The sequence below is a fragment of the Herpailurus yagouaroundi genome, unplaced genomic scaffold, assembly GCF_014898765.1.
Source record: "Herpailurus yagouaroundi ecotype Mexico unplaced genomic scaffold, PumYag 163, whole genome shotgun sequence".
Classification (NCBI taxonomy): domain Eukaryota; kingdom Metazoa; phylum Chordata; class Mammalia; order Carnivora; family Felidae; genus Herpailurus; species Herpailurus yagouaroundi.
In genome coordinates, this window is record NW_024412404.1 from 56,502,162 (window position 1) to 56,527,087 (window position 24,926).

At 43.5% G+C, this 24,926-nt stretch overlaps 1 protein-coding gene across 4 annotated transcripts in view; it reads left to right on the forward strand.

Annotated features, from left to right (window-relative positions):
- The window catches only part of SEC23IP (SEC23 interacting protein), a 48,331-nt gene extending 33,609 nt beyond the window's left edge, over positions 1–14,722 (forward strand). For 2 of the 4 annotated variants that reach the window (XM_040486628.1, XM_040486625.1), the window contains exons 14-19: positions 2,695–2,850; positions 3,275–3,377; positions 4,860–5,045; positions 5,714–5,876; positions 6,355–6,456; positions 13,598–14,722. In XM_040486628.1, coding sequence (XP_040342562.1) covers positions 2,695–2,850; positions 3,275–3,377; positions 4,860–5,045; positions 5,714–5,876; positions 6,355–6,436 — 690 coding nt within the window. In that variant the 3' untranslated portion in view covers positions 6,437–6,456; positions 13,598–14,722. Of the gene's footprint in view, positions 1–2,694; positions 2,851–3,274; positions 3,378–4,859; positions 5,046–5,713; positions 5,877–6,354; positions 6,457–13,579 lie in introns of all 4 variants that reach the window. The other 2 variants (XM_040486627.1, XM_040486626.1) reach the window with 2 other exon arrangements.
- Positions 14,723–24,926: the final 10,204 nt, after the last annotated feature.

The following is a 24,926-nucleotide window of genomic DNA, read 5'->3' on the forward strand; positions in this document are numbered from 1 at the left end:
TCTTTTTTTTTTTTTCTCCAACGTTTATTTATTTTTGGGACAGAGAGAGACAGAGCATGAACGGGGGAGGGGCAGAGAGAGAGGGAGACACAGAATCGGAAGCAGGCTCCAGGCTCTGAGCCATCAGCCCAGAGCCCGACGCGGGGCTCGAACTCACGGACCGCGAGATCGTGACCTGGCTGAAGTCGGACGCTTAACCGACGGCGCCACCCAGGCGCCCCACCTACTGCTATTTTCAAACACTATATTATGAATATATTCCCATGTCTAAATATTTCTGTCATTTTTAATGACTGCCTTGTATTACTGTTTGGAAAGATAATGATTTATTTTGTCACTTGTTACCGGATGTATTAGCTTGCTTGGGCCGCCGTAACAAGTATCTATCGCACGGTGGGTGGCTTTAAACAACGGAAACTTATTGTCTCAGTTCTAGAGGCTGGAAGTCTAGCGAGGTGTCAGCAGGACACGCTCCCTTTGAAACCTACGGGGAAGAACTCTTCCTGCCTCATCCAGCTTCTGGCGGCCCTCCAGGGGCTCCTGAGCTTATAGACATAGCTCTCCAGGCGTCTGTTTTCACATGGCTCCTCCTGTGTCTGCATCCTCTATGTGTCTGTGTCTTTGTCCAGACTTCTCCTTTTTATAGTAACACCAATCATGTTGGATTAGGGCCCATCTGAGTACCTTATTATAACTTGATTACCGCTGTAAAGACCCTATTTCCAAATAAGGTCTGAGGAAGTGCCATGTATCTTGTGGGGGACACAGTTCACCCATAACATCGGACATGTAGGCAGTTTCTGGTGTTCCACCTTTTTAAGTAATCTGGTGATCAACACTTTTTTTTTTTTTATATTTATTTTTGAGAGAGGGAGAGTGAGCCTGGGAGAGACAGAGAGAGAGAGGGAGACAGAGGATCCGAAGCGGGCTCCATGCTGATGGCAGTGAGCCCCATGCAGGGCTCGAACTCACCAACCTTGAGATCATAACCTGAGTCGAAGTCAGACGCTTAATCGACTGAGCCACCCAGTGATAAACACTTTTAAACCAATTTTCTGTGCACATTCTTCGTTATTTCCTTTAGCTAAATAAGTACAAGTGGGATAGCTGGGCCCAAGAACGCACACACAAAATTCTGGTAGTTCTGTCTACTTGCCCCTGAAAAGGCTGTGCCGGTTTGTACTCTGGCTAGCAGTTTACAGCATTGACCCCCGTCCGGTCTCCTGACTGACACTGGTGCTACCCTTTGCACATGGCTCCTTTACGGATAGTCAGTGCTGTCACTTTGGTCTCTTTCTTCTGAAGAAATAACTGTTTCGTGAAAACAGAGGACTTTTACTTTCTTTCTAGTATTTCATTGATCTGATAACCTTGTGGGGACAATGGCGCCTCGCTGTGTTTCTGAGCACTAGACAAGTTAGCTGTTGGCTCATAGGTCTGTTTGGCATGATTTCTTTGTAGAAGTGCTGATTTTACCTACTTTCCTGCTGAGTTCTTTTTCCCTTCACAGATATTGAAGAGTTTCTGTATATTAAGGGTATTTGGTCTTTGTCATCTGTGTGGTAAAAACCTTTTCTGGTTGGTATTTTTCCTTTTAGCTTTGGATTTTCTTCTTTTTTTCTTGTCTGGAGCTGGGGGAAGTGGGTAATCTTGGGAGCACATCCTGTGTGGCCCTCATCAGTAGCAGAAACCATTGAATTTGCACATATAAGGACAAGCCAAGGCGTGTGCAGTCCACACTTTGTTGGAAGGGGCAGCCTAGTGTAGTCGAGGGTGCATCGGAGTGGGAATGAGAAGTCCTCGTTCTGCCACCCCGGCTGAGTGCTCTCGGGTGAGTGGTGCCACCTGTCTGAGCTTAACCGTCTTCATCCAAGGGGTGACATGATCATCTTGCCTACATCCCTTTCAGTGGGCCTCTGTCGTGCACGTGGGGATTGTTCTTCGTTCTCAGGGTACTCGGGTGACAAAGGCCTGTATCCTGCCACTGAGCAGCAAACAGAAGAGCTTTGTAAACTGTAGAGCGGCACCAATGTAGGTGCTTTTTCTTAATCTTGACAGTTCTCAACGGGCTGCGACGCTCCATGCAAGCTGTCCCAAAACAGCTCTTTGGGGGCACATCGTTTTCCTAATGGAAAGCAACTCGCTTGAACAAACGAAGATGGTCGCTGGAATAGAAGTAGCAGTTGGCGAACGCCAGGCCCTGTGCTTAGCCCTTCATGTGGATTAGGTTCTTGATTTTTTAACCCCATTATGAGTTTGGTATTGTTATGGTCCCCATTTTATAGGTGAGGAAACAGACTAAGGCAAGAGAGGTTAAGAAACTTGCCCAAGGTCACGTAGTGAGGCGTGGAGCCAGGATTCAAACTCGGGCGGTTTGAAGCTAGAGTCTGCAGTTTTAAGGGTAATTTATAACCAAAGTAAATAGAATGCTTACTGTGTACTGCACATACTATGCTGTACACCAAGGAGAAATATAGACAGAAGATGGAGAAGCCTGTGAAGATTTTAAAGAGAGAGTTTTTAGTCCCTTTTAAAACAGCTGTGACAGTGATTATAAGCCTCACAAGCCGCACCTAGAATGCCATCATCTATGTTGAGGTGATTTTAACTAAGTGCAGTTCCAGCTTGAACTTGTGAATTTTCTATTATATGCCATTGGAATGATGATCTTTCATTATTTTTGATTCTTCCTAGGTTTCTGTTGTTTACAACTCATTAGACTTTGAACCAGAGATTTTCTTTGCCTTGGGATCTCCAATTGGTATGTTTCTCACTGTTCGAGGAGTGGATAGGATAGATGAGAACTACAGGCTTCCCACCTGTAAAGGATTCTTCAATATTTATCATCCAGTGAGTGAATTGAATTACTTTTTATTTTGGAGGAGATGAAACACCCACATAGAAACACCTATCTGGATCATCCTAATAGCTTCTCAGATCCTTATTTCTTAGGAACTAACTCTGATTTTGAGGTACATAGAGCTCAGCTCTCTGTCCTAATAGAGAACCGTCTGATGCTTTCCAATAAACTTCTCTACCAGAGAGCCTTTGTTCAAGGAAATATTTCTGTTGTTTTGCTTGCAAAGTAATTTTACCCACAAACGTGGAAGTCTCCTCATAATTACCAGTATAATTATACTGGTAATATACCAGAATAACCTGGGGGAAAAAATCAAAATCTCTGGTTTGCTGGTTATCCGTTTGGTCGCCCAACTGAGATACGTAACTCAAGATAAAACAGCTTTTCCTGAATTTCCAATTCTTCCCTTTACAGCTTGATCCAGTGGCGTATAGATTAGAGCCTATGATTGTTCCAGATTTGGACCTGAAAGCAGTTCTCATTCCCCATCACAAAGGCAGAAAAAGACTTCATTTAGGTAAAAAGCAAATACTGTAAAAACTTGTTTCCTTCTTGCCATTTTGGAATCTGTCACTCCTAATGAATTAGGTGTTTCCTGTCATTTGTAATTGAATTATGAAAATTTTAACACTAAGTTCTTTCTTGATGGGATTAGTGTTATTGAAATGCCTGCTGTGTTTAGAACCCATTTATTAGAACATTCAGAGGAACTGTGAAGAAAGGTTTTGAATGCGTTGCTTCTCCTTGTTGACTTTTTCCTTGAAATGGCGTCCTAATGGTTGAGATACTTAGGAATGGGGGAAGTTGGTAATAAAATGATGAGACACATAGATTTTGATAGAATTTGGTCATAATTTTTGGAGTTGGGAAGCCGAGTAACACGAACTAAGGACCAACAATCAGGAAATAAACCCTATGCTAAGTTAAGTGAGCTGTCATGTCCTTGCTAAGAGGATAAACTTTTCCCTTTAAAAATGTTCATTAAACATAGTGGATCGGTAATAATTCCAAGTGGGGTTTGGGTTTCTCTTATGCCAGTTAAGGGTGTATATTACTCATAGGTGTAAAGGTCTGGGTGGAAAGGATGGGAGTGTAGCACAGAAGAGCGAGGAAAGTGATCATGCCTTTTTATTTGAAAGTGGGGGTTTCCTTTCCTTTTTTTTTTTGCTTACATCATGCTTTTAAAAAACATTTACCTCTTTTTTGTGGCACTTGGGTGGCTCTGTTGGGTAAGTGTCTGTCTGACTCTTGATTTTGGCTCAGGTCATGATCTTGAGGCTTGTGAGTTCGAGCCCCGCATCTACCTCTGTGCTGACAGTGTGGAGCCTGCTTGGGATTCTCTCTCTTTCTCTCTCTCTGCCCCTCCTCCACTTGCACTCACTTGCTGTCTCTCTCTCTCAAAATAAATAAACAGTAAAAAATAAATAAAAATGTATTTAACTCTTTTGGACTTAAAATGAGAAATTTGATACTCAAATACCTTGAGTTCAAATAGGATTTATTAGACTGAAGTAGAAAAGGTTGAAGGGGCAGGCGTTTTTCCATTTTTAAAGAAGTTAAATTGTGGTTATGTCAGAATCTCAAATTCTCAAAACCATTTTACCATTACAGATTAGAAAAGCAGTCATCTTTTAAATCTTATGGGTCTATTTTTTTTTCTTCTAACTTAGGGTAAAAAAAAAAAAAGCACGTGAATTTTTATGGTATTTGAACTCTTTTCTTTTCTTTTCTCTTCTTTTCTTTTCTTTTTTGGAGAGAGGAAATGTATACATTTTGGCTGGATTAGCTTTAGTTGTTAAAAAAATGACAGAGTAAGACTCCTCAAAACATTTTTATATGTTGACAGTTCTTGGCTGAGAAACTCCCGTGTGGTTGGCGTTTAAGGCCTTGAGGGGGTCTTAACCTGTCTGAGGACGGTGCTAACTTTTGTTTTAATTTTCGTGGTACAGAATTTTACCCAGTGCCTAATTCACTTGATATGTCGTCTCAATCTCTTTAGAGTTGAAAGACAGTCTCTCTCGTATGGGATCTGATTTGAAGCAGGGCTTCATCAGCTCCCTGAAAAGCGCTTGGCAGACGTTGAACGAGTTTGCCCGCGCTCACACCTCTTCAGCTCAGCTTCAGGAAGAACTGGAAAAGGTGGCCAATCAGATCAAAGAAGAAGAAGAAAAACAAGTCGTTGAAGGTAAATTTAACCTTTGAGGCATTTTCTAGTACAAATGTCGTTTGTAAACATAATACTTACGAATTGTTCAATGAGGCCTTTCCATTCTAGTCTCTTTTGTTAAAACGTTCTTCCTACAAAGGAAAATCTGTTCTGATAAACTGCTTCAGAATGCGTGTCGGCCTTTTCCTGGAGTTTCCCCTGATAGTTGCTGGACTTTTTTACTCTGCAATCTTAAATTTTTGTCGAAACTCCTAAGGCCAGAATGGCATGTCAGAGTTGAGAGCTAAGCTTGTATTCAGGCATGTTAAAGGCCCGCTCGCTGTGAGAAGTTATCTTGCTGTTGTTGAACTGTGTCATTATGTTGTAGACTTTACCTGCATAGTCAGGTCATTGTGCCGTGATGTTTTTTGACTCTTTCAGATTCTAATTCTGTTTCCTTTCTTTCTGCAACTCTCTCACCCCTTTTCTTCAAAACTGCTGTCAGCTCGTTGGCTCTTTCTCCTCTCTCTCGGGTAACCAGCCCCTCTTCCTTCCCCCGGCTCTTTGGAGGAATGGGAAGGGAGCCTGGTAGCTCCCCAGGTCGCTACGTGTGGCAAGCGATATTCTCTTGAGCCCAGAAAGTCAGCTAAAGTCAAAGGATAATGATTAAGTGATTGACTTTGATATTGAAATGGTTTAAATTCTAGCAGAAAAGATTGTTGAAAGTCCAGATTTTTCCAAGGATGAGGACTACTTAGGAAAGGTGGGAATGCTAAACGGAGGCCGTCGAATTGACTACGTTCTTCAAGAAAAGCCAATAGAGAGTTTTAATGAATATCTTTTCGCTCTTCAGAGTCATTTGTGCTATTGGTAAGTGTCTTCTTCTTTGATAACATTCCCGTGGCCTTTAGGTGCTAGCACATACAGTAGTTTTAGGGAGACTCTTTTGCGGATTTATCACTTGGGATGGAATATTAATTTCGGCGGCCGTGTACTCAGAATTAGTATTTTCCCCCTTTAGTTTGTTGTCCACAAGATGGCAGTGTGTCATCTGACTTTGACCATAGGCCTTTGGTACTTGCACACTGTTTCTGTAGGGATACCTTTCACAGAATGAGAGCGGTGGGGACTTTGAAAAGCCACCCTTTCATATTGCGGCACAGCTGTTTTGTAGCTGATCGGTATCCATCCAGTTTTTAAGGGCAGCTTTAAGGCTACACTACTTTATTTTCATTTGCCTTTCTTAGGTAGGTTGACGAGAACCAAAGTTGCATTTTTCACCTTTATGCATAGAGGTTAATTTCTCCTCATGGTCTGTTAAGTAAAAATGTTCTTTTCTTTGTGATAGGGAATCTGAAGATACTGCCCTGCTGTTACTTAAAGAAATTTATCGAACAATGAACATTAGTCCAGAACAGCCCCAGCATTGATTGGACTTCAGTCTCACTCTGTGAGTTTATCTTTATTATGCGTATACATTGTGAATGTTTCATTCTGAAGTCTTTTTTAGTTTTTGTTTTTTGTTTGTTTGTTTAATGTAATCTCTGTGCCTAGTGTGGGACTAGAACCCATGACCCCGCGATCAAGAGTCACATGTTCCACTTGGACTGAGCCAGCCAGGCACCTCTCTGAAGTCTTTTTTATGGAGTTGATGTTGACTATAATTTTCTCTTTTTTTCTGTTTCTTCCTAGTAGTTTGTTTTTTTTTTTTCCTTTTTTTAAAAAATTCAGAATAGAGACCTTAAAGAGGGGAATTGGTTTGCAGTCTACATTTCTGATGTGTTAACAGTTTTCTAATTCCACATCAAATTTGAGTTCTTTTGTTTTCAATTTCTTTCAATGAGACATTCCCAAGAATATCAGTTAGGAGTTGTTTTGGTTGTAGGTAGCAGAACCCAGCTCACTGTACCTTAAACGAAGAGAGGTTTGTTTTTCTTGTGTCATTTGTTGGGTGAAGTCACTGGACATCCACACTGTTGGCATCTTTTCATCTGCACCTCGGCTCTTACTCCACAATTACAAGACGGGTCCCGTGGTTCCAGGCATCATGTGTACATTTGAGACATGAATACGGGGGAAAGGATTGTCCCGTTATATCTATTCCTTTTAATTAGGAAAGCAGATTCACTAATGAATTTGCTATTGACTAAGCCTGTACCACATGTCCCGTGTCTCCTCCAACCCCAAACTGCATGGAGGGTTATAAAAGCAATGCTTTATGTGCCCCAGTCCTTATAGAGGGAAGGGGTAGAGAAGGGGGTTAAACCTGTGAAGAACGAGCCAGCCTGCGTTCCTGACGGTTCTCCTGAGACCCCGACACCCACCCCCTCTTCCTCACTAGATGATGCATCATTTACAAAAAAGAGGTGTGTTTTTTAAATAGCTCGAAATTTTGAAGCCCTTCAAAGCATGAAATACAAGTGGTGAGCTCTAAACTGTGCAGTCAAAAGTAGTTCCTGGCACTTTTTATCTTTCTATTAATAAATGTAAAGTTCAGCCTCCACCTTATTCTGGAGAGGTAACCACTTTCAGGATTGCCCTCGAGGGATCGCCCTGTGCATATCCAGGCTGGTATGTGTGCACGTGGAAACAAAGGGATCTCATTGAACATATTATGCTACTTGATGGTTTCCATCAACCTTCTCACTTGTGCAGCTTGTATTTTATGTTGGCTGGTATCTTCTTCATTCTCTTTAGTGGCCGCATAGTAACCTCTTGTGTGGCTGTACTCCGTCTTATTTAGCCAGTTTCCCATTAATGCACATTTAGATCATTCCCTAATATATATTAGGGAGTCTTAGTCAACAGAGTAGGTAAGAGGTTTAAAAAAGCCATTTTGCAATCAGCCTCTTGATATAGTTTTACCAGTTCTCACCATTTCTGATACTATAGTATTAAAATAAAGTGGAGGTCATGTCAAAAGCTACCCCAGTTCAGATTTTCAGTTATAAAATGGTCTGTCCTTTGGTTGACAAATATTTATTCAGTACTTATTGTGTGCCAGGCACCAGTTTTCATGCTGTGGATAAATGGATAATAAGATAGCCTTCTCACCTTTAAAGAACTTCTCTTCTCCCGGGAGGAGAGCAGTAGTAAACCTGTGCTTTCCCCACAAGTACATTCCAGATATTGGTAGGTTTTGTGGAGAGAGAAAATAGGAAGACGTTGCAAGTGATGGGTAGCTTCTGGGAAAGGCCTTGCTGGGCGATGATGACATTGGGTTTGGAATTTGAAAGATGAGAAGGAGGTGGACATCTGAGGAATTGGGGAGAAGAAACAGAAGGAAGGGCAGCTTCCTTCTAAGGTCATGAGATGGGAACAGACGTGTCACGTTTGAGGGACAGCAAGCAGATCATTGTGGCTGGTGGTAATAAAAGAGGAGAGGAGTCAGAGAGGTGGGCGGGCCTGGTTATGAGGTCGCTGGTAAGGCCTTTGCATTTTACTCTGAGTATAATGGAAACATGGAAGGCTTTAATGGGCGGAGTGACATGACTTGGCTTAGGCTGTAGAAGGAATGCTCTCAGTGCTGGGTGGAGGGCAGACTGCCGGGCAAGAATGGTGGAAGGGGGAGTTGTGAAGAGGCTAGTGGTGACTGACGAGGGCTCTGGTGATAGGGATGGTGACAGATGGCTGAGGGCAGATCTGTTGTGGAGGGAGGGAAGTCCAGGACTTCCAGAGGAATTCATCGTAAGCGGGGAAGGAATGAAGTTGAGGATGACTCTTAGGACTTTGAGGTGAGCAGCTGGGTGGATGGTGTACCTTTCCTGGGAAGGCTTATGGACAGAGCAGGCTCTTGGGTGGGGGTGGGGGTGGGGGTGGGGAGTGGGGACGAGGAATCCGTAGTTCTGTTGTGTTAAGTCAGTAGTTGATGATGTTGTGAAGCTGATGGCCTGAAGCCCAGAAGAAAGTTTGAGCTTAAGGTAATAACCTTGAAATCATTCATCAGCATATACTTGGCTGTTTGAAGCCAGAAACTGGATGGGATCACCTTGGAGTGAGTAGGTGGAGAAGAGAAGAGGTCTGGTGGAGAAGGAGGAGCCATAGAAGTGAAAGAAAATTTGGGGGCTTACGATCTCAGAGAAGCTGAGAGAAGATTGCTTCAAGAGAGAGTGGTCAGTGGTGTCCAGGGCTGCTGACACAGAGGTCAAGAAGGAGGAGGGCCAAGACTTGGCCGTGTGCTTGAGGCTCGAGGAGGGCATAGAACTTCACTGGTAACCTTGTTAACACCATGGCAGAGGTCGAGTGGGTTGAGGAGAAGTAAGGGATCAGATAGGAAAGAGTTCTGCTGTGAAGGAATAGAAATAAGATGGGGGGACATTTTATGATATTAAGGTATGTTTGCTACTGAGAACGACCCAGTGCTGGGGGGAGAAAATGATAAGACAGGAGCAAAAGGGGATAATTGTGGAGGAAATACTTGCAAAGGCAGTGCAGGAAGGGGCCTAGGTCAAGTGAAGCGTTTAGCCTTAGGAGAAGAACAGGGATGCATCTTTCCCGGTGCCAGATGAAGGAGAGGAGTGTGGACACTGATGCAGATAGGTGGTGACATTGGTGGTGCCTTCAGGGATCTTCTTTCGTCTGGGGGAGGACGGACAGTAAATAAACAATTGAAGTGTGCCAGATGGTAAAAAGTAGAGCAGCAGGGTCAGGGGGAGAGGGAGTGCATTTGGGATGGGACTAGTTGCTATTCTGTATCAGATGGTGAGGGACAGTCTCACTGATACAATGTCTTTGGAGCAAGTGAGCAAGGCGGGTATCTGGGGAAAGCCCATTTCAGGCAAAGAGAAGTATATATATCAGAACATAAGAGCTGCCTCATTCTTTGTAATGATTGTGTGCTACTCCATTGACTGCTACACTATGTGTTTTTTTTTTTAATCAAAAAAATGTTTTAATGTTTATTTTTGAGAGAGAGAGAGAGACAGAGAGAGAGACAGAGAGAGAGACAGAGCATGAACAGGGGAGGGGCAGAGAGAAAGGGAGACACAGAATCTGAAACAGGCTCTAGGCTCTGAGCTGTCAGCACAGAGCCCGACGCGGGGCTCGAACCCACAGACTGTGAGATCATGACCCGAGCCGAAGTCAGACGCTTAACCCACCAAGCCACCCAGGCGCCCCTGTGTTTTTATTTTTTAATTAAAAAAATTTTTTAATGTTTATTTTTGAAAGAGAGAGAGAGAGAGAGAGAGAGAGAGGGGGGCAGGCAAAGAGAGAGGGAGACACAATCTGAAGCAGGCTCCAGGTTCTGAGCTGTCAGCGTAGAGCCTGACACAGGGCTTGAACTCACGAACTGTGAGATCACCACCTGAGCCTAAGTCAGATGCTTGACCAACTGAGCCACCCAGGCACCCCTACACTATAGTTTTTTAAACCAGCTCCTTGTTAATAGGCATTTAGGTCATTCTAGTCTCTTACTAGTATAAAGAAGGCTTTACTGTTCATAGTATTTAAGAGTTGCATTGTATTCCATTTTATAGTTCTGTTATTTATTAAAATACTTAATTTATCTACTATTGTCGAGTGTTTAGATGTTTTCCAACTTTATTATAAATAATTCTGACATGTAGTTGCATATGCTTTTTGCACATATCTGGGATAAATTCCTACATGTAGCATCGTTGGATTTAAGAGTATTGCACATTTTAAAGGAATTTGGTGTGCTTGGGTGACTCACTGGAGCATCCGACTCTTAATTTCAGCTCAGGTCACGATCCCAGGATTGTGGGGTCAAGCCCTTTGTTGGGCTCTGTGCTGAGTGTGGGGCCTGCTTTGGATTCTCTCCCTCTCCCTCCCTCTGTCTCTCTCAAATAAAAACAACCAAAATAAAAGGATTTTGATCTATACTACCTATTGCTAAATTGCATTTCAGAAAGGTTTCTTGGTTTTCATGTTTACCATCGGTATAAAAGTGCTGGTTTTCCTGTACCCTTGCCAACACTGGGTATTACTATTTTTAAAAATTTTGCCTATTTGATAGCATAAATTGTTATAATTGTTTTAGTTTATATTTCCATTATTAGTGAAATGGAACATTTTTGGTATATTTAAGTGCCCATTTGTATTTTTTGTCAGTTGTCTAGTCTTAACCTATGTGTATTTCTCTGGATATTTTTGTTTCTTAATGATTTATATTATAATACTTAAGGATAATAACGTTTTGTCACTGCAGAGTTTTTTTCCAGTTTGACATTGGCCTTTTATTTTTGCTTATGCTTTGGATTTTGGGGGTTTGGATGGGTAGAGAATATGTTTTAAAAATACATAAGCCAGTCTTTTGAGATTACTTACCATTTCAATAATTACATTTAATTTTTTGTTTTTATATAGTGTTTAAATTTAACTTTATAGGTTAGAAAGATACATTTTAGAAGAATAGAGGGATTTAACTTTTTTCTTAGTTGTTTTGCCCATGCCATATATTGAAATGCATCCTTTTGTCATTGATTTGATGTTTCTATGATAAGTTCTTGTTTGACATTTTTATTATATGCCCAGTATTGTTTTCTTTTTTTGATGAGAAAATTGCTTTTAAAAAATTTATTTATTTAAGTTTATTCATTTACTTTGAGAGAGAGCGCAAGTGAGGAAGGGGCAGAGAGACAGGGAGAGAGAGAATCCCAAGCAGGCTCTGGGTTGCCAGCACAGAGCACGACATGGGGCTCGAACCCATGAAACTGTGAGATCATGACCTGAGCTGAAACCAAGAGTCGGACACTTAACCGATTGAGCTACCCAGGCACCCCAAGAAAATTGATTTAAATTTTTTTTTAATTCAGTGTAGTTAACATACAGTGTTACATTAGTTTCAGGTGTACAATATAGTGACTCACCACTTTCATACATAGCTTAGTGCTCATCAGGATAATTGTACCCAGTCTTTGTTTTCTAGGTTTTTTTGACATTTCTTCTATTGACTTACTCATCTGTCTACCATATTTTACTGGTTGCAAGTTGTATATTTTCCACATTTTATCTTTACGTTTGGACTGCATCTTCTTTTTATTTTAATGTTTATTTTATTTTTGAGAGGGACAGAGAGAGAGAGCACGAGCAGGGGAGGTGTAGGAGGAGAGGAAGACACAGGATCCGAAGCAGGCTCCAGGCTCTGAGCGGTCAGCACAGAGCCGATGCGGGGGCTCGAACTCACCAACCGTGAGATTATGACTTGAGCTGGAGTCAGCGCTCAACTGGCTGAGCCACCCAAGTGCCCCTGGACTGCATCTTCTAATCAGCTGTTGCCTGGATGGTAGTTGACTTCTTGCCAAAAGGGGTTGCGTTATTTTCTCCCAGTTACTGGGTGGGGCACTACCAACCTGAGCCTGCTTAAGCTAATTTCTCTGCTTCAGGTTTTTGGACGATGCTGCTAGTATGAATTCAGACATAAAATTTGTGGGCTGGCAGGGCTGGGGGACCAGTTCACATACCAAGGAATATCTTTTCCCTTCTTCCCATCATCAAGGAAGAGGCATGCAGACTTCTTGGCTGTCCTTTGTAGAGGAAGGGTTATTCTTTTTACCCCTCATTGAGGCTGTGGCCATTCCGTGTCCCCACTTTTTGTGATGGTCTCTGTCTCCTTTTAGAGTCTGTATCCTGAACATCTTTTTTTCTTTGCCTAAGATGGGTGCCTGAAATGATGGTACATCTCACAATCGATGGTGTCTCACACTTCGTGAAATACGGTGTTTTAGTGACCGTAACAAAGATTTTGCTGTCTGGCGGTGCAAGTTCTGAGTATACGACGGTCTTGGCTGTTGTCGCAAATGACTTTTGAAATGACCCAAGTTCCCCTGACAGTGTCTTTCCACAAAAGAAAGCAAAAGCTAGCATGAAAAACTAAGAACCTTTCTCATTTCATACAGAATTTTTCACTGCTCTTTGTTTTACTTCTCCTTATACTTGGTTGTAAAATTTGGGCCAGAACTTTGGTTCCTGAGACTGTTGTAATAGTATACGATAATTGAGAATATGAACAGTCCTTCTCTACTTGGTGCGTGTAAGCTTAGGTCAGTTTTATTGAATAATTTTATGTTTTTCTCCTTTAGTCCTTTTTAGAAGTATTCTTTAAGGGGCTCCTGGATGGCTCAGTTGGCTGAGTGTCCGGCTCTTGATTTTGGCTCAGGTCGTGCTCTCCCGGTTCGTGAGTTTGAGCCCCGCATTGGGCTCTCACTGACAGTGTGGAGCCTGCTTGGGATTCTCTCTCCCTCCGTCTCTCTCTCTCTCTCTCTCTCTCTCTCTCTGCTCCTCCCCTGCTCATGAACACTCTCTCAAATTAAAAAAATAAAAATAGAAAAAGAATTGTTCTTTAAAAAGCCTCTCATGAATCTGACAGAAACTTTCTCACTTATTTCCCATACGTGTTTTGTTCTGGAGAGCTACCATGCTGGCGACTCTCAGTGAACGCTCCTCGCCTCACGTCCACCCCCGTGGAAGGCCCGAGGCCTTGTGCTCACGGGCTGTGTTCTTCGGAGGCACTTGACAGTATTTCTTTTACTTCAGGAAGGAACAACAGTGCATTAGTGCGTTATTACTGTAACTTTGTGAAGTTCACCAGGTATTTTCTTTTTCTTGTAAAGGCTTTCTTGTCTTTCCAGAAAGTCGGGCAAGAAATTGCATTGCTGAGAAAACCCTCAGAAGACATTCCCAGTTTGCTCCCATGATGGATGACAGAAAAGTGGTTCATCAGCGTTTGCTCAGAATTTCTCACATGTAGGAAGTCGTTTCAAAGAAAACGTACAGAACAAAAAGACAATGGAGAAAATCAGTACCACATGTGGACAGTGTAGATAAGAAAACGTTATTTGAAAAATGATGCAATTAAAAATTCCTCAGATCAGTTTAGTTGTACAGCTGTCAGAGTAATGCGTGATATCAATGAAGAAATATTTGTAGCATGCAGATGGTTATTTCTGTTTCTTAAAAACCTATTGTCAATGGGCCATTAAACTTGCATTTTTTTAAATTAATGTAGTATGTTCTTTTATTCAAGTACGGACTTCTTGAGAAACTATAGTAATACGACTTTCCAAAAATTTATATTCTACTTTCAACGTGACTTGTAGTTTCGAGCTGCTTTCATGAGGGGTCATTGGTGTCTAACAGGTAGTAACCAAGAGCACTTATATTCCGAGTTGAATCTGAGGTTTTATGAAGCCTTTCAGGCTCTCGCTGAGAGTGTACTTGTGGAAAGAAGTAAGATGCTCCAGAGGTCCTGTGAAGTGTCCTCCGGGCACATCCGCGTCCGCTCGCAGGGGTGTGGGGAGCAAATGAGAGGTTTTCCGTTTTGTCATCTGAGGAGCTGTGCAGTCGCCTCATTGCTAAACTTTCAGTTAATATGAGAACCAAAGTAGACTTTTTAGGTTTTGGGGTGGGTTTTTTTTGTTCGTTTTTTTGCTTTGTGTTAATTTCATGTATACCAAAGTATTTCAGAGTATGAAATGTATTGCTTCTAGACTGTAGATCTACTTCCTGGAAAGACTGTTCTGTAATATTTCACTTTGTTTTACTATGACTTTAAAATCAAATTATCTTAAATATTTTCCTAATACTACATGGGAATGCCGATTTTTCTTCTTTTGTTATGCGATAGAAACATTTTACACTGTTTACATAGTTCTCATGGAACATAGAATTTTTTGAAAGCAACATATGATACACATTTTTTTGTGTATATATTCTAACTAGTGTGAATAAAACAGTAATGGCATTTTTAAAAAGCAGCATACGTCTGTATTTCTCGTCTTTCTTAAAAATGTTCCCGTGAATATTCCTGCATTCATTTACTTTTCATTGTGAGTACGTGCTGTATGTGGTTTGTTCCTAGCATTTACTCCTAATAATAGAGTTAGGACAGAACAACTTTAGAGCTGAAGTGATCTCGGGCAACATGTGTTCATCCCAACCAACCTCATTCTCCGGCTGAGGACACAGCGCTAAGTGCCTTTCTCTGACTGCAGACCGGGGCTGGAACACAGTTTCCCTGACTCCGTTTTGGCCTTCATTTCTCTATACCTGGTACTATTGTTTTTCACTTAATAGCCACTTATCTTCCCCAAACTGACGACATAAAGAAAAATGAGGGTTGTTTATGGATACTAAACAAAATCCAGTTTGAATTTCCAGTTGACAAGTGGTTTCATCTGCCCGTGTCTTTTGAGTCTCGTGCAAAGAAGAAACACCTGAACCAGTGTGCAAAGAATAAATTGTGTACCAGCTGAGTTTCAGGAATTTTGAGATTTTAACACTTGAAACACGTATTCGAATTTTTTGGTGACTCTGCCCGTGGACGTGTATTTGTATTACTCTTCAATTTCCGTTAAAAAAAAAAAAGCGCGTAGTTGGTAGTTCCCATGAGGGCGGAATCGGCATCTATTAGCATGTTGTTCACTATTGATAGCATATCAGGCCTGGCAGAGTCTTGTCTCATACTAAGGCGCTTTCCAAATATTTCTTGAATAAAAGAATTTTAAGAATCAAAAACATGGTTTAACGCATGGAAGAGGCCTTGGAAGACCATCCAGCTCAGTGGTCTGCAAAACTGAGAACTTTCACCAAATTCCAGAACATAACCTAGACGTGAGCATAGCTTCCGAGACCAGCTTGATCTCCCCACTTCCCCCAGGAACAACCCCCCCCCACCCCCCCGCCTCCCTCCTGGAACCTCCCACCCCAGCCCCTGATCCAGGTTAATGTCCTCACTTTCCCCAGGTGAGGAAGGTCATCTCTTGTCCTTCTGAAAGGGTTTCAGACCCAGAGTATGGGACCAAAAAAAGCAGGATTGTCTGAAGTTGGAGGTCCCGAGTCCTCATAAAACCGATGATGGTAACCTGGCTGGTTAAGTTGATGTGTAACAAGGGGAGAGAGCTCTGTAGCTCTGATACACCTGTGTGTTTCCTGGGTCTCTCAAGTAAGGGTGTTTTCTCAAAACACGAGTGTAATCATAACTACACAGATTATATCATAGTAGATAACTATGTTATAGTTATAGTTTGGTAGATAGTAGATAACTTCCCATCCCGGCGGGAAGACCGTATGTGTGAGATAGTCACGACATGCGGTCTGACTGTGAGCAGTGACCCTGACCCTGCGTTCCTGCTGTTGGGCCCTCTCCTCGAGATGTCTGTCATACTTCCGGCAGGTTATCAGTCTTGTCCTGCCATTTCACCTCCGAATGAGCTTCCCAAACCTTGACAGCCTCGTAAAGAGCTCTGGCACCCATGTGCCCTGGTGTCCAAGCCCTCGGCTGTGGCTCCTGGGGCAAGACTTTGTCCCCAACTTGTCGGCAGGCACGGCGTGTTTTGGTTTTGGTCCGTTTCCTCTGCCGTGCGATTCCTCGACCCCGCAGTTGTGTGACACGCAATGGAAATGGGGGGAAAGTGCGTGTGACAGCACCAGGCACGTAGCAGCACTCAGAACGCCCGGTTCTGTCGCCAGGAGCACTCACGTCGGGGAAGACCCAGGCCTTCGCGGCTGGCTCACGGCCACTTCTCTTCTCCCTGGGTTGTACTTTTGCCAGGTTTCTTGTAGCCGAGAGCAGCTAGCGGCTGTGCAGGTGCGTGAAGCATGGCGGCCTGGAGGAGGCGGTGGTCATTAGAAAGGAGGATGAGGGACAGCGGAGCCAGTGGGGTGGGATGGCAGGGGTGGGGATGCTAACGCTTCTTTGCTGCTTCGAGCAGGTCAGCAGGACCGTTAGCACCTGTGGGCCACCAGGGCGGCTCAGTCAGTTAAGCGTCCGACTCTTGATTTCGACTCCGGTCACGATCTCATGGTTCGGGGGTTTGAGCCCCATGTCGGGCTCTGCACTGATGGTGTGGAGCCTGCTTGGGATTCTCTCCCTCTCTGTGTCTCTGTCTCTCTCTCTCTCTGCCCTTTGCACACACTCTCAAAATAATAAAAATATACTTAAAAAAAAAAAAGAAAGCACCTGTGTGTTACTTCTGCATGCCCTGCTTCCCTAAGCTCTTTTTGGGATAAAGATCATGAAAACATGTTTTTCCTTCTTAAATTCTCTTTTCTCCCTGATATTTCGTTTTCCTGCTTTAAAACATCAACCCTTCTAGATTTCCTCCAAACTCACCGGTCCCACAGAACACTTGGAAGATGACTTCATGTTGTGACCACCAGGGGGAGCTCGTGAGACAGCGCAGCCTCTTCATACCTCAGTCTGAGGTCCAGGGGACCGATTTTACGTGGGTGGTATACACACGTAATATCCCCGGAAGCTACCACAAAATACAGTTCAGCATGTGAGACCGCACGATGACACCTCAAACAGACCGGGGATTATCAAGGACCCATTCTGGAGCTAGTAGATTCGTTAGAGGGTGAGCTGCAGGTTCAGGTTCATGAACAGGTGCAAATGGCATCCTTGGGATGACCCACCATGTTTTTCTTTCATTCCTTATGTTAAAGAGTGACTTCTAAGAGACTCTACTATGGAAATTTTCACGTACTCAGAAGTATGGAGGATGGTATAATGAATCCCCTGGTACCCTTCCCCTCCCTTCGGAGGTATTGGCAGGGACAGCCTCTTGAGGTGACCGAAAAGGACAGGTAAGTAGTGGCCAGGTGGGAAGTGGGGAAGTGCATTCAGGATGTGTGGGAGGCTGTCACGTGGGAAAGGGCGTCACCCGCTCCCGCCGCTGGAAAAAAATTAGGTTGTTTAGGCGTGAAATGTGAAGAAAAGAACCCTATGAGTGTTTTGAGTCTGATTGTCATTAACACTATTTTTTTAAAGTTTATTTATCTTGAGAGAGAGTGGGGGAGGGGCAGAGAGAGAGGGACAAAGAGGGAGAATTCCAAGCAGATTCTGCACTGTGGGCACAGAACCGGACGCGGGTCTTGCACTTATGAACTATGAGATGGTGACCTGAGCAGAATGCTCAACCGACTGAGCCACCCAGGCGCCCCATTAATATTGTTTTAAAGACAACATTCCTAGTGGCGCCTTTTCTTTCGGTAGCCACTGAGTAGCATTTGCTCTTGTGGACAGGAGCGCAGTTTGGAATATTGGCGAGTGCTCGTTAACCTGTGCCTCTCGGGTCTGCGTCCAGCTGTTTCTCTTTACCGGTGAGGAGTTGCAAAGCTGTTTTGAAGGGCACTTCTGACTCCCAGAGAAGCTTCAGGTAGACAAGGCTGCTATCGTTGGAACGTTCCTTCCTGGACGAGAGCTGGGGTGGGAACCTGGGGGGTTTGGGTGCCGACTGTGTTTCCGGCACTGTGCGTGCTCCAGCTCTTTAGCATAGTTTTTACGGGAGCCTGTTGGAGGTGGTGTTACCCCATTTTACAGATGAGAAGACTGAGGCTTATAGAAGCCAGCCGTGTTGCTGGGGCCATGCAGTTAGTGTCAGGGCTGAATAAAGTGCACCTAAACCCCCAAAATGAAAATATGGGAAGTCCTTTGAAATACTCACAGACTGCCTGCCCGCCTCTGTATGGAAGCGCCTAGGCAGTGACGAAGCTTACTGCATTATTATTGCATAAGCCAAATCATCCTCAAAAGATACCTTTGAAAGAAAAGGATAAGTTTTAGGAGCTGCGGATTCTAATGGGCTTTGTCGTTTTGGCCTGAAGTGCTCTTGTTTTCTTTGACAGAGGGCCAAAAACTTCTAGTTAATGAAGATTCCCAAATGTTGGCCTAAATGGGACCTAGACGTTTGCACAACGACCCTCTGAACTGAAAAGGGAGGAATAAATGCAAGATGGTCTGTTTGACCTCAGAGTGTCGAAAGCGTCCTGGTCTGTGTGCCCACCCTGGGCTTTGCAGGGACCGCTGCCAGGCTGGCCGTCCTCAGGCCGGTTCTCCATTCTCCCTTCCGTGACCCGTTTGCCTCCGTCCCAGGTAGCCACAACACCGCCCTGGCTCGTCAGTCCAGCCCGAACCTCAGCCCTTCCAGCTTGTCCTCAGACGCTGCCCCTGGCTTCCCCATCCCGCTGAGAGGTTTTCCTTTGTTCCCAATCTCCTGTGCCCCTTGCCCTCTTCCCCAGCCTCTCTCTGGCTTTGCCTTCTGCTCCCTCCATGAATCAAGCCAACTCTACACTCTCCCCAGTGGCTTTTTTTTCTTGGCTGTGCTGCCCCGAGCTGCGAGTCCGGCCTCTCTGTGGGACCAGAGCCCCGTCCCACCTGCTCCCTGCACCTGTCTCGGCCCCATGTGGCCGCTGCCTCCCCCAGCCCCTGGGCCTCAGTTTGGTCTCAGGGGTTTATTCAAAAAGCACAGTTGAACAGGGGGAAATGACTAATGGGATTCCAGCCTTTGCCTTCAAAGGACGCTGAAGGGAGGCGAACAGACATGTAGACCCTTTTGCCCCTCTTCCCCGGCCCCCACGGCCTCTGCCACGCTGTCCTCAACCTGGTGCCGCACCCTAGGCAGAATAGCCACGTCAGAGTGACAGGTTCCCCCCTGAATATCCGAAAGCCACGAGAAGGGAGCGTAAACGTCTTCACCCTCTGCTCTCCCGCACCCCTGTGTGGCGGGTCACCTGGTGAGGGGAGGTCCTTGAGCCACCGACCAGGCCGCAGGTGCCGCTTCTAAAACACACAGAGGTCCCGGGACGTGTCTGTTAGGCTGGGGAGCTCACCTTCACTTCAAGGATCCGGACTGAATGCATTTTGTTGGTCTGAACAAAAAAGCTTTAATTACAAAGCCTCCCCTGTGAAAAGATTCTAAATCCCCTCCCCCCCCCCACCGAAGTATCATCTTGTGTCAAAAAGTTTCTCTAAATGGGATCCATGATTGCTTTTACTAGGTAAATCTTTCCGGATGCCATCTAGAAATTACTTAATTTGCCTCTTTTGGAGTGTCGCTTTTCCATCATTCATTACAACTTGCTTTAGGTCATGTCTTGGTCATGTGTGGCAACAGGACAGATTTTGTTACTTTGTTCAGCATTTGGGCAGGAAGCTCTTGAGTCTTGTGTTTGAAACACAGGGTTGTTTGGCAATCAAAAAGAATGAAATCTTGCCATTTGCAACTATGTGGATGGAACTAGAAGGTGTTATGCTAAGCGAAATTAGTCACTCAGAGAAAGACAAATATCATATGACTTCACTCATGTGAGGACTTTAAGAGACAAAACAGATGAACATAAGGGAAGGGAAGCAAAAAGAATATAAAAACAGGGAGGGGGAGGGGACGGTGGGTGATGGGTATTGAAGAGGGCATCTTTTGGGATGAGCACTGGGTGTTGTATGGAAACCAATTTGACAATAAATTTCATATATTAAAAAAAACAGGGAGGGGGACAAAACATAAGAGACTCTTAAATATGGGGAACAAACCGAGGGTTGATGGAGGGGTTGTGGGAGGGGGGATGGGCTAAACGGGTCAGGGGCATTAAGGAATCTACTCCTGAAATCACTGTTGCACTATATGCTAACTAACTTGGATGTAAATTAAAAAAAAAAATAAATTAAAAAAAAGAAACACGGTTGTCAGGTACAGTTGCTTTTTACCCCTTGAGACTTTGCCTCATTTTTTTTTTTTTTTTAGCTCAAATGCCTTTCACCTAACTCCCTTCAAAATTCATTTCCCAATGCCTTAGATGGCCCTACATGGTTTTTCCTTTTCCCAAATTAGCTTTGTCAACACCCGAATCTCGCACGGCTCTGGTCTCTGGACGACAGTGTATTATTACCTTCCTCTGTCATCACTTTCTGTCGATGGGGCCCTGTGGAGTTTCGTTGTCTATGAAATGACAATGTTTTGTTATCTGAAAATGATAGTTTACCTCAACTGTTGTCAAATATAATGAGTTCTGAATTGGCGATTTGGAGTCTTAATAAGTCTCCTCCAGAAGAGACATGAAGATTAAGGTTTCTGATCCTTGGGCATCACTAGTCAAAACATGTGCTGCTTCTGTGCAGAGAATGAAATCCACCTGCTGGCTGGAATTTAGAGCCACGTCTGCTTTCTTCGGTACTGAGAGAAGAACATAAAGTCTTCTCCTTGTCATATCTTAAAGTTCTGGAAAGCTTTCTTGAACAGCAAGAGTGAGCGTGTGCAGTAAACTGGAAGTACGTTCCCAGTCGCCAAGCCTCAAAGGGAAATGAATATTTAAAGTTGTTTTTATTTTATAGATGTTGTTTCATTTTGCATGGTGCAAATCCCAACCAACTGAAAAGTGGCCACTTTTTATTTTTCTGGCTAGAATTGAGTCTTCCCCCCCTAAGGAAGAAATTGCTTCACAAAATTTATAGGGTGAACTTATAGCCACTTAAATAGGAAGAGGACATTAACAGATAATTCACTAAAAAAGACTAGTACACTTGAAATGAAACGTTCATGCTTGTTACTTATCTCAGAAATACAAACTAAGAGGGAAGAAGAAGGACATTTTTAAAAAACTGCTCATAATGGCAAAAAAAAAAAAAAATACGTGCACAGAACTTACATTGCTGGTAGGAATATCAATTGATACTTCTTTCCAGAAAACAATGTGGTATACTGTGTGTTAAGAGCCTTAAAATGGTCTTATAACCCCATAGTTTCACTTTCAGAAATAGTCTTAAAAATGGACACAGATTTATATACACTGGATTATTCATCAGGGGAGCTTTTTAGAGTGAAGATCTGGAAGCAAAATAAGATGGTCAGTTTGGGAAGAAGTCAGGGAAGAGGAAGGGAGACATGAGATTTCACGCATTTCTAGTCTTGGCCACCAGGAATCTTACTGGGCAGTGAAAACATGTGGACTGTTCAGTGCAGATCTGTTTGTTTTTGTAAGTATAAAAACAACCCACGTGCATCCCCTGTCTGTACAGGGTCAGCATGTCAGAGGCAGTGTCCTCGCACAGAGTGCCACCTGAAGCGGAGGGAAGCCAGTCTGGGCGGACGATGGATGTGTGTAGCTTTAAGGGTGGCTGGACTTGGGGGCTCAAGACCCTCCTAACCAGTCCTGAGCAATCTGAGCACTGTGGGGGGCGGTGGGCTTGGGTTGCAGACAACAACAAAGCCAGCATGGAGTCCCATCTCCTGAGTCCAAAGCCCATTTGTGTCCACCTGGAGCCCAAAACTTAGCGACAGCTTCATGTATCACTTCAATGTTTGTGGCTTTGGAATGGCACAGGCCCGTTTTACAGGTAAAGAAACTGAGATCAGAAAAGCAGATGGGGCACCTGGGTGGCTCAATCGGTTAAGCGTCTGGCTTCGGCTCTGATCATGAAATCGTGGTCTGTGAGTTCAAGCCCTGCATCAGGCCCTGTGCTGACAGCTCAGAGCCTGGAGCCTGCTTTGGATTCTGTATCTCCCTCTCTCTCTCTGCCCCTCCCCTGCTCACACTCTGTATCTCTCTCTCTCTCAAAAATAAATAAACATTTAAAAATATTTAAAAATAAAAGGAAAATGGAGTGACTTGTCTAAGATGACACAATGATTCAGTGGTGGAATTGTCAGAGTAGAGAAAGCAAGAATGGAAAACTGAGATGAAAGGTCAAGATTTTCCTTATTGCTTTTCTTATGTTCCTCCCATGTTTGGACAAAATATCTCAGTGTGTTGGTCAAAAATTCTTTTTTTTTTTCATGGATTTGGAAGGGAGAGGAGTATGTTAATCATCTAAAAAATTATCCTGTCCCTCATATGTGGACGTATCTCCCACAGCATCCTTACCTTTTCTGGCGTCGTATAACTGTTGATAATGTGCCCCTGGGGCCTGGACAGCTGTTCCTTACTTTAGTGGGTTTTATAAATACCTTGTGTTTTTTTTTTCTCTCTTTCTGGATTGGCTGGTGCTACCCACCTGTCCAGTACCCCCGCTTTAGTGCTCTGCATAGGGTCCCATGTTTGTATTGGATGGAACAGGCGCACTGTAGGGATGAACATCTTAATTGATGTAAAATACAGAGCCTTAACTTTATAAGCTTGAGTCAGACCCATACGAACATTAAGAGCATCTTTAGCAGTGGCAATTATTTCTCTTACTGGTTTGCACTTGCCCCTTGGCAGAACGCTTTCATGAACTTCACTGCGTTTGATATTTGTGCTCATTAAGGGAAGAAGGCAGGACAGGGATGATCATCTCCATCTTTATAGATGAGGGAACCGAGGTTCCCAGGGGCGATGTGACTTGTCCACAGAGACTCGGGAGTGGATGAGGAAGCTGGGACCAGAGCTCACGTCTTTCCATCCTAGACCTGCCCTAGACTGCATCCTAGACTGCTTGCTGCTCCTTGGGAATACATTTCTTATCAGTATATAATTGAGAACTCTGCCAGACCCCAAAGTGTGTAAATATGAAATAGCTCTTGACGTCATGTTGTATTAGAAAATTTGGAAAATACGGAGAGGAATAAATGAGAAAATAAAATTACACCATTTCTTTCCTCATAAAAATGGAATCACATTTGGGGCACCTGAGTGGCTCCGTTGGTTGAGGGTCCAACTTTGGCTCAGGTCATGATCTCACCGTTCGTGAGTTTAAGTCCCACGTCAGTCTCTGTGCTGACAGTTCACAGCCTGGAGCCTGCTTCGCATTCTGTGTCTTCCTCTCTCTCTGCCCCTCCCCTGCTTGCATTCTGTGTGTGTGTCTCTTTCTCTTAAAAATAAATAAACATTAAAAAATTGGAATCACACTATAATGTTTGGAACTTACTTTTTATGTGTGTTATTGCTTGAATTTTTCTGTCATTGAAAAATCTTCTATAAAATTAAATCACTTTTTACTTATCCAATCACCATCGTTTGGTTTTTGAATTGTTTCCAATTTTCCAAATATATATGCACGTGTATGTGTGTGTATAGGAAGGTAGACACATTAGATCAACCTTTTGATGAACCTCCTTTCAGAGAAAGCTTTGTGAACATTTGAGTTAAGATGTATTTATTGGGGCGCCTGGGTGGCTCAGTCGGTTGGGCGTCCAACTTTGGCTCAGGTCATGATCTTGCAGTCCATGAGTTCGAGCCCTGTGTCGGGCTCTGTGCTGACAGCTCAGAGCCTGGAGCCTGCTTCGGATTCTGCGTCTCCCTCTCTCTCTGCCCCTCCCCTGCTCGTGCTCTGTCTCTCTCTCTCAAAAATAAATAAACATTAAAAAAATTAAAAAAATAAAAAGATGTATGTATGTATGTATTTTACATTTCTCTCTCTCTCTCTTTTAATATAGTTTATTGTCAAATTGGCTTACATACAACAGCCAGTGTTCATCCCAACAAGTGCCCTCCTCAATGCCCATCACCCACTTTCTCCTCTCCCTGACTCCCTATCAACCCTCAGTTTGTTCTCTGTATTTAAGAGTCTCTCATGGTTTGCTTCCCTCCCTCTCTGTAACTACTTTTTTCCCCCCTTCCTTTCCCCCATGGTTTTCTGTTAAGTTTCTCAAGATCCACATGTGAGTGAAAACATATGATATCTGTCTTTCTTTGACTTAGTCTCTTTAGCAAATGGTGCTGGGAGAGAGAACTGGACAGCAACATGTAGAAGAATGAAACTAGACCACTTTCTTACACCATACACAAAAATAAACTCAAAATGAGTTTTAAATTCAGTCACTGAACAGGTATGATTACTCTGAGGTCCAATGAAACAGGAAGTTGCTAAGGAAATAAGACTTTCCTGAGGTGGCTTTATTTCAGTCTTTGTACACTCTCAAAAGGCTCAAAATCACCCTCAAGATTCTGCTCCCTGAATGGCAGTGCTGGTATCCACCAAAACCCCATCTTACATGTAGATTTCAACCTCAGTTACTTAGCTGGGTAGTAAAGCGGTTTTCTATTTTCAAACCAAAAGTTAATTCTACTGAAGAACAAAATTAAAGCAAAAGTGAAGTGGACAGTTGTCGGAAAGGAGAATTCTATAAGGCACACCTCTGTCAGAACACAAGTGACCATTTCACACACCCACAGTGGCTTTCAAGTCTGATTCACTTAGAAGGGGTGTGTTTATCAAAAGGTGGCACTTAAAAACTTTTTTTTAATGTTTATTTTTGGCAGAGA